Raw genomic sequence first — 17,341 nt, forward strand, 5'->3', positions numbered from 1 at the left:
GTTATCGACCGCGTAATAAATTTCTTTCAATCAATTCGAACGCTAGGTTATTATTGTTATTATCATTATATATTGCAAATTTATTTCGTAATGTTGAATCTAAATAATAAGAAAATCTTCGATTGGAATTATTTTATTTTTTGTTTCGAGCGGTACATTGTCGCGACTCTACGTTTGACTAGCGATGCACGTAACGAGATACGTTTGCCAGAGGCCGATTTCAAAATATGGAATAGATTCGAAATTCGCTAGACACGCAATTTCTCCCGTCAACTTACGATAATTTATGCCCGTGAAAATTCCCACGAGTATCTAGACTCGTTGCCATCGGACCGGGACGACGACCGATACGCATCACCTGCCCGTGAAAAATCGGCTATTAAACGGAAATACGATTTCTCTCTCGATTCACGTGATTCGTTCGCAAACGCTTTCACCAGAGAAGCATAGCGAGTAACCTTCAAAGGGAGCTATATAGTGGTTTTTCATCGATACAGCGAGAGTGATTTGCAAGCTTGGAAGGCAAGGGTGGCAACGGGAAGCACAGGAATTTAATTTCGACAAATGTTCCAATAGCTTCAGGGGAGAGACTGCGAGGCGAGGAATAGAACAGTCGGCGGAGCAAAAGTATTCTAACTAACGAAAAATAATCTTCGTATATCGATATGAATACAAGAAAGAAAACATAAAAATTCAGTAATAAATTGTACGAGTCAATGAACTTGTTACGAGGAATAGAATAGTCGGCGGAGCAAAAGTATTCTAACTAACGAAAAATAATCTTCGATATAAATACATAAGAAAGAAAACATAAAAATTCAGTAATAAATTGTACGAGTCAATGAACTTGTTACGTCCCATTATTGGTCGTCGTTTGATCTTGTAAATTTAGTTATGTCGAGTACTTGGATGACGAAACGTTTTTACCGACTCAGAAAAAGAAAAGCTGGTCGCCGCGCAGCACTGTACTATAGTTGGCCAAATAACTACCCGCATGTTGTATCTGCAGTATATCGCGCAGTCGGTTTTAACGAAGCTTTGCAGACGCAAAACTTGTCGACGTTCATCCAAAAGGATGCCTATGTTATATCGCAAACTCTGTAACTTTGTCGTGCGTACAATTATAGCGCGACAATTATGAGGATAACGTTGTTCGTTTGCGATGTTCGGCGCGTCTAGTACTCCGATACGATCACGTTTCGCTTTACCAACTGTATCGGTAAAGAGCTCTCTTCTGGAAAGTGGGGGAAGGAGCGATTAGCAATACGTTGCCAATGGCGGAAAGAAGTTGAGATGAATTCTAGGAAACGAGTAAGTAGAAATTAGGACGACCCTTCGTCTGCCATTCAATTCGTGCTTAACGATATTCGTAATACAATACGCGACGGTTCTTTCGAGAAAAAGAAGGATCGTAGAGGGGGTAAGTAAGGAGGTACAGGGGGATTGGTTCTTTCTCATTCTCTTTAGCTCTTTCTTTCTTTCTTTCTTTCTTTCGCGTTCTTCTTTCGTTCTCTCGTTTAAAACCGTGAAATCCATACCGAATCTAGACTTCAATTTTCTATCTAATACGTAATATTATACGTATATATAAATTGTAAATTCTACGTCGCGAATTTTTTTTTCTTTCATCTTCGAAACGAAAATCAACGAACAAACGAACAAACGTTTGAAATGACGATAATTTTATTTCGTAAATGAGAGAATTACGTTGTTTTGCGTTGTCGATCGGATTTGTCGGTTACGAAGATTAAATCTAAATGCGACGATACGTGTGCGACGGTACATATCGTGTCACGCTGCGCGTACCACCTATGAAACGGAACAAAATTCCATTTCCATTTTGCGACAAAGATTCGTTCCGGAATATCGCGATCTCGTAAACCGACCACGCGCGCGTACCGCGTACAACATTGCACCCATAATTCAAAGAGATGCCGAACGATAAACTCCCTTTTTCCGACTCAGAGTCCTTTCCTATATGCACGTATGTACGTGTGACTTTTGCTCGCCAATGCTCCATCGAATATAAATTGTCTCGTTTTTTACTATTTGTTCCGTCTCTCCGGAATATATATTATGAACGAACCAAAAAAATAAAAAAAAATAAAAAAAGGAAAAAAAACTAACCATGTTATGTCTGGCATTTCTCGTATATACATACTATTGGAACATGAGCTTGGAGGTGTATAATGCAGAATGACGCGAATGCGACGCTGGTCGTCGCGACGCGTTGCGTCACGACCTTTGTAACAGGCGTACGCTATGCAAATGGAATCAATTTGCGAGTCAGTGGGCGTCGCCGGTTCGTGAATAGGATATAACCGACCACACGACCACTATCCTTCGAATTTGGCCTCGTGCCCCATGATTCTCGTCCTATCGCGCGGCTTCGAGAAACGAGGGTGTTATAGCGAGGATATTCTGACGATACACTCTGTTTTACCGACGAAACTTTTCGCTGATCGTGCGGGACCGATTCTTGCCGATGACGTTCGGGTTTTTTCGGCAACTTTCGTCGAGACATAGTCGTTAAAAATCGACGCTATTCGTTACCCATTGTCGGTAATAATTCTAACTTGCAATAAACAAGCGTAAATTAAAGATGGAATCGGATATTCATTTTCATCGTGCGCTTTATTTTATCGTTATGACCTTTCATAAATTTACGATTATTTCTGTCTACTACAAAGGGGGGAAAGAGAGGGAAGGTTGAGAAATGTCGGGAAATAATAACGGCGGTAGGGTGGTGCGATTTAATATCGTAACACGAACTGTAACACGTTGTTACTCCCCGCAGAATCTCGATTCGGCTTTCGTTCGCGAGCACGACGAGGGGGAAGAACCCCTGCTGTTTCCCGTGGGGTGTTCTCGCCATCAGTTCGTTCAAATACAAGCCAGTTCCACTCCAGCAGCGGAGGAGATGCACGCGCAACCCTCTTCCCTTCGTGCCCTGCCCCCTGCCCCCTTCTCCTCCCCCTCCCCCCTCGATACATGCGCCACCGATAATCCCATCTGCTTTTCCTTCCACAGGATGCGTCCCGTCTCCCTCGATTGAGATCGAAAATTCGCGCATGGAGGAGACTATCTCGCCAAACACCTTTACCCGCCCGCCCTAGTTGCGGAACCGACGAAAAACAATTTCAATCTGGCCAAGTAGAAAGTTTCACCGATGCGCGCTTTACCGCGACTCCACGAACTCGTTTCGTTTCGTTCCGTTTTCTTCCCTTTTCTTTCGTTATCTCCTTATACTTTATTGTTTCCCACCACAACGAGAAATTGCCACGAGTACTCGAACTTTCAAACTCGAGCAATCCGCTTCCTTTCCCACGGTTTGCATCTATTAACGCCTCGCGTCGTCCTGATTTTTCTTTTTCCATACAAGTGGCGGTTGCGGCCACTTTTCCTTAATCTTTGGCGCAAGAATTGGCAAGGAACCGCTCCCGATTTGGGGCGGATACGGTATTTGCGTGGAGTGAAAGGAGCCGCGGCAGAATCTTGGCCCGCGTAGGGAATACGTATCGGGAAATTGGTCGGAATTGCGATATTGTAGCGGAAATTGCGCGGTGCATTGGCGCGCGAGCCTCGATCCGTATACGCCACCGGTATAAAAGTCGGCCAATTCTAGGTTGTCACCGATCGATCGCGTGATTAGGATTTCGAAATTAAAGGCGTCCTCTGAAAAAAGAAAAAAACGGATAGCTATCGCTCGCTCGTCGTTGGTGAGCTACGTGGTTCTTTTTTTTTTTTTTTTTTTTTTGCCTTACTCCATATATTCGTCAAAAAAATGTATATCGTTCTCTTTGGATATATATATTCATGCGATACATTAATTCGAAAGAGATGGAAAATCAATTATAAAATTTCCAAAAGGCGATTATAATATTGGGATTTTCGTTGTTAACAAGAATTGAGATTTCGAGAGGGTTGCCTGCACCCATGTGCTCATGCAATGTTAACCGCATGGCATATGGCCAGATACCTTTGTATCCGGGTTTTATACTTGCGAACGAGAACGGTTGGAAAAGTAGAGAGGACCGTGTAACGCTGCTCTGTAATTATTCGCCAACTCTCGGTCGGACGCGTGACCGTCCTGTTATTCGGTGTCGCCTTTCGTCTACCGCACTACCACACCGTCACTACCGGCCACATGTATTTTCATCCTCGTCTTTTCTTCGACTTGTGCGAATTCGAGAGGAAAAAAAAAGAAAGAAAAAATTTTCTTCCATCCACGGCCGAGTCATTACCCGTCCGATTACGATCGAAATTATCGTTTTATTACTAGCCATCGTTTAGACGCGAATGACGCATCCACACTAGTGTTCTAGCCATCAGTAGACCCAATATTATTCTTACCAACGGTCGCTTCTTATTAACGGAAGGTAAGAAATTGTTGAACTGAAAAGGTGGACGTAATCGTTAAAATAAAAAGAAAGAAAGAAAGAAAGGAAACAGTTTTCGATAACTCGTCGTTTATAGTTTAATCTCGGTGGCTAAAAGTCACGTAGCATCTCGTTCCAATGAGAGGGACAACGTGTCCTCTTGGTTCTCAAACGGGAATGGGAAAAAGTAATACAATATGCAACGAGCGACGGTAAAAACTTGATGAAAATGTTAACTCGAACGTGGGTTGGCGATCTTGGTTGGCCAGCAGCGAAAAATACAAAAGGAATGCGCTATGCCGCGTTATTAAACCTTTGTTGCAAACCATTTACCTTTTCTTTTCTCCCCGTTGACAAGGATTAAACTGTCGTTTCGCTACGTGCCCGCGTTTTTTTCGATCTAACTCGTCCTCTCTCTCTCTCTCGCTCGTTTCGTCTGTTTCTCTCTGTTTTCGTGATCGCATCCCACTCTGACTAGATACGTGCAATGATCGAGTCGGTCGAGTGTTGGCGCGTATTCCTACGCGATATTCCTCGATTCGCCGGATTAACCGCAATTCCGTTGCGTCGCGGCTTTAACGAGTCGGGGAATTTCAACGAAGCTAGCGAAGATGTTACGCTCTATTAGCAAGATCGCGCCACGACCCTTTAATCTCCTCGCTCGCGTTTTTGCCCGCGTTCTCTTTACGCCGCCGCGTAATATTGTGTACAAAGGGTGCTCGAAAAGTTTATCTCTCGACGAAAGTCTTGGAAGAAATTTTAACCCAGTATCTTTATATTATTAACTAGCATTTCATTATGATTATCGAGTCAGAAGGCAATCCTTTCAAACGGATCATCTTTTCTTTCGTGATTATATGAAAAATCTTTATAAATATATATATCTTTTAAAATCGGTTATCATTAAAATTCCAATAAAATCTATCACCGCGAGCAAAAGTTCAAAGTTCGCGAGATATCGAATTTTTTTGTACCACACCTTGCATTCACCTCGCGATATTCATTACGATTATGCAAAATCGTAGTGGGCGATCGTTGCTCTAAGGATCATCCTGAAATATTCGAGCGGCGGCAAGAGAGCGGATTAAACGTTGGCACCGTCCACGATTCAGGCTTCCTCCTCGATGGACGGACAAACGGCCGATCTTTTTCTTTCCTCGGAAAAAAAGAAAAGATCTGTCGGATATTTATTTCGATAAGAACGATCGAACGATGTCACCTTCGATGTATTAGATCCAATCTCTCTCTCTCTCTCTCTCTCTCTCTCTCTCTCTCTCTCTCTCTCTCTCTCTCTCGGATACGTATGTGTTCGGCAGCCGCGATAGGAAAGGGCAACGGGATAAAGAATCTAAGCTACTTAACGCGAGTTAAATCCACATGGTAATCCCTCGGCCGGTGAATCCGAATGGAGAGGGTTCGTTGGCCGTAAACTGGGTGAAATCGGAGGAAAATCGGCGGGGTGGTTCGGCGGCGGGCGGAGGATGTCGCGCCGTGACTCTTCGAGTCAGCCGGAAGAAAAGGGTGTGTATCCTCCACTCCGTTGGAGGATTAGTGGATGGAGGGTAGGCGCGGTCCTTCTAACGACCGAACGGAACGCGATCATCCTATATATATATATTAGGGACACGCGACGTTTGAATGAAAAAAAATTACCTTGGGATGAAGCGCTTTTAACTTCTAACCGGAAGTCGTAGACTCGAGGAAGCCAAGATCTCTTTCGAATAGAGCTCTTAACGTTGCTCTATGCCTACTTAAATAATAATAAATTGAATAATTTAGATCAAGATCTAAATATAAAATTCGGAGGATTTCAATCTTTTTTTTTAATTCGAATTTAGAAAAATTCGAATTAATAAAGAAATCTTGGTATTTAAGGAATCAGAAGGAGAGAAATTTCGAGAAATTTCGAAGCATTCTCATTTCGAACAAGAAATATAAGTTATAATAAACACGGGGATAGAAGCAACATTCTATTAATTCTCCAGAAGGAGTGAAGATATCTTCACAACTTCGATGTTCGGATACTAAAAAAAGTAAAAAAAAAGTTTAACGGAAAAAGAGAGCTCGGTTTGGTCCGTTGACGCTTTATCGGTAACGATAAAAAACATTGCTCCGTGAAAAAGGTTCGTTGTTCGCTATCGTTCTTATTTCGATTTCTCTCCAGGTGCCCCCCGGATTCGTTCCTCTTCTGGAAAAGGTAAATGGCGGATATTTCTTTGACGTAACGAGTAGTTTACGCGAACTGACGTTAGATCTCATAGCGGAATCGCGGTGAAATATTGTTGTTGGCAAAGTTTCTCACCTCTACGTCTCATTTCCCGTAATATTTCTCGACTGAAAGTTCACCGTTCATCGAGTTTCTGCAATTTCTACTACTGCCTCTGCTGGTAAATACCGCGTGAAACTGGTACATATTGTTATTGCGGGGACAGTTTCGAAAAATTTTTCGATTCGAGATAAGATCGAGCGGAAATATCGATCCTTCGAAAACCGTCGTTCGATTGGTTGGTCTCGTTCGATTGGCCAAAGCTATTTGCCCAACGAAGAGTCGGAATATGGTGTCACGAGAATATTATCGCGGCGATTGTGCGTGTACATATAGCAAATCAACGACAAAAGCTGTGTAAAGCTGACTAAGGCGCTACGGGGAAAAGTCACGTTTCGATTTCGATAATGGAAATTGCTTTCGATCGATTCACCGTGCCAGCCAACACCGTTGCGTCAATAGCGAAGATCCACGAAATTGGAAATCGTCTAGAACGTTCCTCTTAAAATATTCTTTTCGCGAATTGTTGTCTGGTTTGAACGAATCCATTTTTACAGCGTTCCGAGGGCAAGAACGTGATGAAATGTGAGCCGTGACGGGACAACAGAATAAAGGACAGAATAAAGGACGTCGGGCTGCTTTATAAAAATACGAAAACGATCGATATTATAAAAATTTCGTTTGTATTGGTCCAAATTAATTGAATTCTTGAAAATTTTCTTTAATTTAATCAAATATTATTTATATCTAATTCAATCACATATAAAATTGTAAAAACTCGATATTTCGATATGTCAAATAGAAGAATCGTTCGGAATAAATTGATTATATTTTTAAAGAAATTCGTAATTTTCGAATTTTTTTTCGAGAACGAAAAATTGTTCGAATAACTAACCTTTGGTGAGTTTTGCTTTGAAGTTTGGCTTTAATAGTTTCAATTTCAATGTCAAGTTTCTTGAATTGAAATAATCGAAACGAAGCTTACGATACAAAGGATGAATCGAAATGGGCAAACGATGCGATATTATTCGGTTCCATTCGGATTGTTTCGGAATGACTCGGGCGTTGAATCGAGTAACTACTCGGTCGATAAACGAATCGATCGTGCGTCGCACGAGCGATGCGTCCGTGTTCCCAAAGTGATCCGCGATGGAATCGAATGAAACCGTTATCGACGTCGAGCTAAAACTGGCTGTCACGACAATGGAGGCTCTTTGATGCATTTGTTCGCCTTTGAACGCGTTCGATATCGTTCAATAGGGTGCGTCTGCGCGCGCCTCACGCACGATAATCCACGGATACGACCTCACGAAACACCAGATAATTAGCAGTTTCGCGGTATGGAAATCGCTCTACGAGCGCGGTTGAATCGAATCGTTACGATCGATCGAATTGCTCTCGCGCATAGTTCACTCGCGATTCTATCGAAATTCTCTATCGAAAGAATTAGTTCGAAAAGAAATGGACAGGAGAAAGATGAAAACTTGCAAACGACGTCGTTGAATGGCCGTTTCTTTCGGCAACAGGTGTCCCATTTTTCTCAATTCCCGATTGGGTTGCACATTTTTGGCTGCGAGTTCAATATCGCGATGTCGTTTTTCGTTATCATTGCGTCGTTCGTAAAGCTGAACGCTTTGTCTGGGAAATCTATCGTATTTTTTTTTTTTATGCTTTCATCCATCTATCCGTTTGACGATTGACAACCTGTCAAGAGAGCATCATCCGATTTTACGAAATAATTTTAAAAATCGTGTATTTGATTTTTTCTTTTCTCTTTCAAATAATTGAAAACAAAAGTAGCAACAAATATTTGTTTATTTATGAGCGAAGCTCCATGACATCGAAAGCAAATATAAAAAATGAAAAAAAGACGGATCAAATTTAACAAGTTGCTAGGTAATCGAGTAATCGATCATTCGATTTAAAATTTTGAACAAACAGTTTCGAATTAATATCGTCGCCGAGTTGTTTCGACGTTATATCGAGCACGTTTCTTTTTCCTCCATCCCCGTCGATGCAAATAAAAAAAAAAAAAAAAAAACAGATACGCGCGTCACATTTTTCCAAAAGCCTCGTCCTATGTATTTTGCGTTTTCGTTTCCATTCGTGTTTCGCCTCGAAAACGAATAGGGTCGCGTCGAGACCGCGTTTGGTTAATGAAAATTTAATCGACAAGCACGATGATCGGTAGTACACTCCGTTAATCTAGAAAATGAAATCATCGACGGACTATAGCTCGTACCGCGCTTCGGTAATTATCCTAATAGAAAATGCATTCGCGGTAGAACCGGTTGTCGAGCTTCGGGTCCATCCCGAATAACCACGATCTTTGCCGAACAATCGTGGTATTTCTTATCGTGGATAAAACGGAAGAAAGGTGGGCAGCGAGATAATCGGAAGTCGCCGGATCGATTCGAAGCAATTAAACTTCCTTGCTTGATTTCGTTTCGATGCGTTGTTCCACCAACGGGAAAATCAGGGAACTGGAAAATTGAAAAATCTCGGTGATCGATGACAAACTCTCTCTCTCTCTCTCTCTCTCTCTCTCTCTCTCTCTCTCTCTCTCTCTCTCTCCTCTTTCTAACTATTTCGTTCTCTTTTCTTCGCAGTAAGCATATAACAGTTCATTTTTTATTAACGATGTTAACTCGAACCAACATTTTCTCAGTTAATTCGAGTTGGAAAACGGTTATACTCTCCAAGATCGTAGATTGCATCGGGCATCGGCGTCCTCGTTCCTCTCGGTTATCGCGACATTCGAAAGACGCGACCGATTACGTGCTTCGAGCGTATCTTGCGCTCGATGGAGGCGGACTGGTAATTGAATCAAGTACTTGCATTATAACGCGCAAAATCAGGAGGCGTTTGAAACGGTGCGATTTCGAGTACTCGAGAACGGCCTCGACGGGGGTCTCGTCGTCCTCCTTGAACAACGCTCGCTTGATGATCGTTCGTTACGAAGGAAACGCTTTAATTTTACAAACTGTCATGCGTCATGGATCGATAATTAATCGAACCACGAACGAAAGTGCGGGCCGCGAACGAGAACTCGATCGAAATCTAGGTTAGAGCGTAGAGGAAAAGGGTTATCGAGACAGGTTAGCACGATGCTTATAGAGTATCGTGACCCATTACATTATGCTCGTTAATTAAAATTTTTTATCTAGCGTTACGTCGAAAACGTACATGAAAAGTTTTTGTTATTATTATTATTTTTTTTTTTTCAATGATATCATTGAATGGTAAAGACACTTGATTTTAATTTTTTTAAAAGCAAAGTATCTTTTAATTTTACTCGAAAATTGAATTGAAATTTTGAAACTTGAAACTTGTTTCAATATATAATGGTAAAAAAAATAAAAAAAGTACCAGATAGAGCCACTTTAATCGAGGTCAAACTTCGATCTGTGCTAAAGTTGTATGTAATATGTATGAAATTTTACTTCACTCTTTTTCTCTCTCTTTTTTTTATTTTTCATTTTTTATTTTTTCTACTACTAACCAAATTGAAAAATAAAACTTCATTTCATAACGTGGATCGTGTAATTTCGATAAATGATTTTCAATATCCCTTGGAATCTGTTTGTTGCTCGAAATTCGAAAATCTATTGGGCCGTGAAATCAAAGGCTTGAAAACGAAAAATTGGGAGGAAAACGCTTTATCAGATTCTCGCAGAATCCATTATTTGCCTTCGTTCGGTTTTCGCTTTTATCAACGACAATTCGAAAAGGATTTTGATCGTAAATCCCTTTTCGATGGCTTCGACGAAAAAGTATTTAACGTGATTTCGCGAAAGTGGTAGCGATAAAGTCATGTTCCTCTACTAGTTGCGAAAAACAAAAACAAGAAAAAAAATAAAAAAAGAAGGAGAGAAAATTGCAAAAGATCGATATGATAAGAGTGCAAACTTGAAATAATTATTAGACGAATTTTGAGGGAAGGCACGATTCAATTTCCACGCCCAGTTTTTTTCCCTCCATTATTTATTCCTCTCCCTTTTATACCTGATGGCCGAAGTGGCGCGTGTTATCGCGTAAAATCGAAAGCTTTTACGAGTGCCGTGTTTCCAGTCTTCTGCTGCAACAGGAGCGAGGGAGGGGAGGGGGGAGAGGTAGCGGCGCGCGCATACACACACGTCTGGCAAACAGTCGAAATAACGCGCGTTGTTCTCGATTCTCGCGAGAGGAGGAATTCTTCTCCGCGCGTGTCTAATCCACCGGGAAGAGAGATTCCAACGAATTTTCTATTTACCCGTTCCCCCCCATTCCATGTTTCAGCCGACGCGACCAGATTAAGGCATTCGAGACACCTGGATTTAAGATCTCAATTCTCCAACGACGAAGAATTTGCGGTGAGTGCATTTCGATTACTCCGCTTCATTCGATTTATCATCTCTTTTTCTTCCTTCTTCTTCCTTTTATCTCCGTGTAAAAAGAGAAGGGAATGGAGAAGGGAATCACGTATTTCGTTCGTTGTTTTCCCCCCTCCACAGATGCAGCAAGATGAAAATCACAATCACAAGCCTGTGTTTTCGAATTGTTCGAATTACGCGCCAGTTGTGAAGGAGGAGGAACCGGTGGGCACAGTTGTGATCCAAGTACACGCTAAGGACAGGGACAATCCGGACAACGGAGGTTTTTAATTATTTATCATTTATTTATATACTCAACGGAGGAATAAAATTAAAAAAAATCGAATTAGAGTGCGTGTTAATAATATATGTGCTCTTCTCGCAGGTACCATCACTTACAGTTTCGTGACCGCTCCGGGTGAGAAGTTGAAATTCGAGATCAACAATAGGACCGGATTGATCAGGACGACGCAGGTGTTGGATAGGGATGAACCAGCTCGTGAAAAGGAGGCCTACCTGACCGTTCTCGCGACCGACAATGGAAGACCGCAACTCGACGATGTGTGCACGTTCAAAGTCACCATCGAGGACGTGAACGACAATTCCCCTGTTTTTGACAAAGTGGTACGCGCCTAACTCGTTCACAAGAGAACAAATGTAATTTAATTCAAGCCCTTTTATGGGTCAATCGATTCGTCCATACACACATTGTACATGCATCATTATCGTCACCATTTGTCGTGGCCTTTCTTCACCCACGAAAATCATCGCGTGCCTTTTTTTCAACTTTCATATATATATATATATATGAAATATACATACATGGTTTTTAAGGACCAATCGAATCTCCCGTAACTTCATTGTATTTTTTTTATTCCATCAATTAACGCAGCAGCGTATCTTCTCTCTTATGCTTTATACGATACGATTGTGCTACACTAACCATCTCTTGCTTCGATTTCTTTCTTTTTCTTTTTTTTTTTCTCAAACCCAGGTCTTTCGTGGATACGTATGGAAGGTTGGTCTTGAATTTTCCCGGTGTATACATGTGTATATTTCGATGTTTTGTTTCTTTTTTTTTCTCTCTCTTATTGCTACATTTCTTCTTCTTCTTCTTCTTTTTTTTTTTTTCACTTGGGAATGCGAATGAGTATCCTGTGTTCTTTTGTTGACGCGGTGGATTATTAACGCTTGAGCGTTTCGAACGTTAGTTAAGCGATCGTTGGAGATCTTAACCCGTCCGTATCGCGGCTTGTTTCATCGAGTTTCGATTTTTTTTTTTTTCATCTCTGGACGCATGCACACGTATGTTTAGAGAGTTTGCTTAGAGTGATACAGAGAGAAAAGAGGATGATGGGAAGGGAGGTAGAGATGAATTTTAAGAGAACTCGAATTCGAAGCGCGATTCTTTGTTCCCGGTGTTCGTCCTCGAAACGTAGGCGTACACCGAATCAGTGCCGCAAGACTTGCCCCTTAGCCGAGAGGTTATGAGGGTGTCCGCAACGGACATCGACGACGGCAACAACTCCGTCGTGTATTACAGCCTTTCGCCTAAGAAGCCCGAGGACGGTGTATACTTTCGAATAGATCGCAACACGGGTGTGATATTTCTCAACAAAACCATCGACGTGAGTACAATGAAAAACTATTGAAAACTGTTCCCGACGTGCTGAAGAGCTGGTCGATAATTTTGTCCAATCTTTGCAGAAAGTTCCGGATTACAAGTTCAGCATGACCGCGACTGCCCAGGATCAGGGAGAGAATCCGAAGTCGAACGTGATCGATCTGGATATACGAGTGGTGGAGTCGCACAAGAAAGCACCGGTATTTTTGCCGAGGCCTGCCGAGCCAATTCGATTGCAGGAAAATTTCAGCGACTTCGATGCGAGTATCGTGCAATTAAAAGCTGTGTTGAACAGCGGCGATAAACTTCTGTTCGAGCTGGTTCCAGGTACAACGGAGCAAACGAATAAAGGGAATACTTTCAGGTAAACAGTTTTCTCTCGACCGTCGAGTTACACGCCACGTTCGTTCATTCATTTCCTATTACGTTTACAGATTGGAATCGAACAAGGACGTAGCCGATATAAAGCTCTCTCAACACCTCGACTACGAGAGCAACACGCAGTACACGTTGATCGTGCGGGTGCAGAATAAGTATCAGTTGGCCGCTGAGACAACGGTCGTTATAGAAGTGTTAGACGTCAACGACAATATACCGGTCTTTCGTGAGATGAAGAAGGGGAGCGTGCTCGAGAACGAACCTCCAGGAGTTCCTGTGATGCAAGTGCGCGCCATAGACGCGGACGGGACTTCAGCTCACAATCAGGTTCCACGCAAATCGTCCATTTTTCCCTCTTCTCGTTATTCATTTCTCTAAAGTAGTAGAATATAGTGTTCTATATTCTACTACTAATCATCCATTTTTCCCTCTTCTCATTATTCATTTCTCCAAAGTAGAGTGTTCTATATTTAATTAATTAATATTTAATTAATTTTGTAATTTTTTTTTAGGTTACGTACGAGCTGGACAACTTCAGAGATCTGTTCGCCATCGACAAGTACACCGGCAACATTACCACGTTGACCACGTTTGACAGAGAAGACGAGGATACGTATAACGTGAAGGTTATCGCGGTGGACAATTCACCCAGCGCCCTTTTCAAGACTGGAGAGCATAACAAGGGTCAGCAGGTGTTCAGGATCGAGATCGCGGATAAAAACGACAATGCCCCTCACTTTACGCAAGCTGTATACACCGCGAATTCGATCCTCGAGAATGCAAACATAAACGAGGCTGTCACAGAGGTGAAGGCTCTCGATTCCGACACTGCCAGTCCGGTGACATACAGTATTATATTCGGCAACACCGACGATAGTTTTTATATCGAAGACACAACTGGTAAGATTCGCGTGAAGAAACCTTTGGATTACGAGAAAATCACGGAGTACAACTTAACCGTTAGAGCGTTCGACGGGTTGTACAACGACACCGCGCAGGTAAAGATTTTCATAGAGAACGTGAACGATAATCCTCCAGTTTTCGAAGACTTCAACAAGAATCCTACTATAGAGGAGGAAAAACTGGTTGAAGGTGAGCGAAATTTTCAAGTATTATTTAATGATAAAGAATCACTTGTGATTGAATAAATTACTTCTTCGCCTCGTTGCAGGTTGCATCACCACCGTGGTCGCTTACGATCCCGATATCACGGACAGAAATGCTGATCAGCATATTGCTTACGCTATTGTAAAAGAGGATCAGCAACCTCTGATCGGTATCGATAAATCTGGCTGTATAACGTTGAAGAAACCTCTCGATCGCGATCCGCCTTTAGGATATCCCATGTGGACGGTAAATTTTCTTTCCCCTCCCGCTTGACAAAAGTGACGAATGAGGACACTGCGATACGCTTTCAGGTGATCGTGATGGCTCGAGATGAGGATGGATCCCCGACTGCGTTACGAGAACTGGTAATGGTGAATATCACGTTGATCGATATAAACGACAACGCACCGTTCCTCGATATGCCATATCCGGTGGTTTGGGACGAGAACAAGCCTCCCGGAAAGATAACGGAACTGAAAGCTCGGGATTGGGACTCGGAAGAGAACGGCCCACCTTTTCACTTCCAAATCGACAAGAATACCGCCGACGACGAGATTCAGGCGAAATTCGCTATTCGAGACGCCGACTTGTTTGCACGGGTCGAGTTTAATCGAGAAGAACGAAAGAGTTACGATATCCCGATCGCTATCACGGATAGCGGTACACCACCGATGACGGAAACGTCGACTTTAACCGTGATAATAGGGGATGAGAACGATAATCCGATGTCGGAAGGCTCGAGCTCGATATTCGTTTATAATTACAAGGGCGAAGCGCCGAAAACGGAGATCGGCCGAGTGTACGTGAATGATCCGGATGACTGGGATTTGCCTGATAAACATTTTGCCTGGGCCTCGACCCATGAAGGATTTTTGTTGAATCAAAACACCGGCATGATCACGCTTCTCCCGGGTATCTCGAACGACACGTTTGTTCTCAAGTTCATAGTGACCGAACACAGTACGTATATTCCGCGGCATCAAGTGAACGCATACGTGAACGTCACTGTGAAAGAATTGCCCGAGGAAGCGGTGGAGAGGTCGGGCTCGGTGCGTTTCTTTGGAATGACCGCGCATGATTTTGTCGCGCCCGATGAAGAAAGCGGTATAAGCAAAAAGGAAATATTTCAAGAAAGAATCGCCGACATGCTTAACACTTCGGTGGAGAACGTGGACGTGTTCACGGTGCTTCACTCGCCGCATCACAATAACGAGAGCTTGTTAGACGTGCGCTTCTCGGCACACGGCAGTCCCTATTACGCTCCCGAGAAATTGAACACGATTTTGGCCCAACATGCGAAAGAAATTGAGCGAGAGCTAAAGACCGATATTCTTCTTGTGAATATTGACGAGTGTCTGTTCGAGAAACAGTATTGTAACAATAGTTGTCGTAGCTATCTGAATGCCAGTACAGTACCATATCCAGTTTATACGAATACGAGTACATTCGTTGGCGTAAGAGCGATCGTAGATCCACAGTGCACTTGTCACGTGTACGAACCAATAGTTTGTCTGAATGGAGGCACGCCATTGGCTGACCGATGCGAGTGCCCTCCTGGTCTTGAGGGACCAAGATGCGAGCTTCTCGGCATTGGATTTCACGGAGATGGCTGGGCCGTAATGCCACCGCCTGGTCAAGCTTGCGACGACTCTCATCTGGGTTGGTAAATTGTTTCCTCTTCGCGCTTTGTTATTTATTTTAATATCTTGTGTTCATCATGTGAATTCGTTTCTATTTCAGGTCTCGAGATAACGCCTCATATGGACAACGGTCTTGTGTTTTATTTTGGTCCTATGACATATAGCCCGAAGATGAAAATTCAAGACTTTATGGCTTTGGAACTACAACAAGGATATGCTGTTCTTTACATGGATTATGGAACTGGCACTGTACGACTCGATCAACGGCATATTAAACTCACTGATGGCAAAAGCCATAAGATAGATATTTATTTTACGAAAAATGTAAATACTTCCTATTTTTTATTATTATCCTGTTATTGTTTTATCAATTCTTTTTTAAAATCTATTTTTTATGTGTTCTAGGCGATTGAGATGAAGGTAGACAATTGCGGAATTTCAGCTTGCATTAGTTTAACCCCACCGCAAGGACCAAACGAGCTCTTGAATGTCAATAGCCCAATGCAAATCGGTGGAACTTTAACTAATCTTGCACAACTAGCCTCGCAATTAGGATGGGATTTTAAACCTACTAATAAGGGATTCGTTGGATGTATACGCAACATGACTTTCAATGGAAATGTAATGTCTTATAAAAAAAAATGATTAAAAAATAGCCAAATTTTGAGTTTAAAATATAATTAATATTTTGCATTAAAATTTTTACATTTTATGCATTTATTTTAAAGTTTTATTTATTTTTTTTTTTTTATTTAATTTTTATTTAGAAAAATTAATATTTTAAGCTACTCTAAATTTGGAGATTTTTGATCATTCTCGTTTTTCCAAAATATTCTTTGAGTCTATTAAATTGTTCTTACTTATCGATTTTACATATTTCAGACATATAACTTAGGAATGCCATCATTATCTAGAAATGCGGATCCTGGTTGCGACCACGGAATGGCAAAGGCCGTTTCCTTCGGAATCGACACCAATTTTCTTGTTGCAATTTTAGTTTGCATCGCGATTTTGTTGATATTGTTGCTAGCAGTAGTAGTACACAGACGGAAAACTGATGATCTTTACAAGGATATGGACGACATAAGAGAGAACATAATCAATTATGAGGATGAAGGAGGCGGTGAGGTAGATACAGGTTACGATTTAAACGTTCTTCGAACGATTTACGATGCTCCGCCTATCGATTCAAAAATACCACCGGTTGGCATGAAAACAAGAGGTAAGATATCAGTGAATTCGATATATATATTCGTATAATATATATTTAATAAGAATGAAAAGAATAACTGTTTAAAAAAGAAAATATATAAAAATAAAAAATAGAATATGTTCACGTTCGTATTTTCTTCTTAATTTCAAGGGTCTGACGAAGTACCAGACATTTGCGGTTTCTTAGATGGCAAGAAAGAAAGCTGTGACAAAGATCCCGATACAAACCCATTCGACGATGTCAGGCATTATGCTTATGAAGGCGAAGGCAATTCAGAGGGTTCCTTATCATCTTTGGCTTCTTGTATGTATATAAATATATATATATATTATACATCATATTATGATCATCAATATAATATATATATTATACATCATATTAT

The 17,341-nt window shown here is 41.7% G+C and overlaps 1 protein-coding gene across 3 annotated transcripts in view; it reads left to right on the forward strand.

Annotated features, from left to right (window-relative positions):
• The window catches only part of LOC122713065 (DE-cadherin), a 36,949-nt gene that overhangs the window by 16,913 nt on the left and 2,695 nt on the right, over positions 1-17,341 (forward strand). For all 3 annotated transcript variants that reach the window (XM_043933203.1, XM_043933205.1, XM_043933204.1), the window contains exons 2-14: positions 10,924-10,997; positions 11,139-11,280; positions 11,383-11,621; positions 12,437-12,625; positions 12,705-12,985; positions 13,056-13,326; positions 13,512-14,091; positions 14,171-14,352; positions 14,418-15,765; positions 15,847-16,070; positions 16,152-16,367; positions 16,629-16,968; positions 17,110-17,262. In XM_043933203.1, coding sequence (XP_043789138.1) covers positions 10,924-10,997; positions 11,139-11,280; positions 11,383-11,621; positions 12,437-12,625; positions 12,705-12,985; positions 13,056-13,326; positions 13,512-14,091; positions 14,171-14,352; positions 14,418-15,765; positions 15,847-16,070; positions 16,152-16,367; positions 16,629-16,968; positions 17,110-17,262 — 4,239 coding nt within the window. The remainder of the gene's footprint in view (positions 1-10,923; positions 10,998-11,138; positions 11,281-11,382; positions 11,622-12,436; positions 12,626-12,704; positions 12,986-13,055; positions 13,327-13,511; positions 14,092-14,170; positions 14,353-14,417; positions 15,766-15,846; positions 16,071-16,151; positions 16,368-16,628; positions 16,969-17,109; positions 17,263-17,341) is intronic.

This window comes from Apis laboriosa, unplaced genomic scaffold (genome assembly GCF_014066325.1).
Source record: "Apis laboriosa isolate Shangri-la unplaced genomic scaffold, ASM1406632v1 scaffold21_cov150, whole genome shotgun sequence".
Taxonomy (NCBI): domain Eukaryota; kingdom Metazoa; phylum Arthropoda; class Insecta; order Hymenoptera; family Apidae; genus Apis; species Apis laboriosa.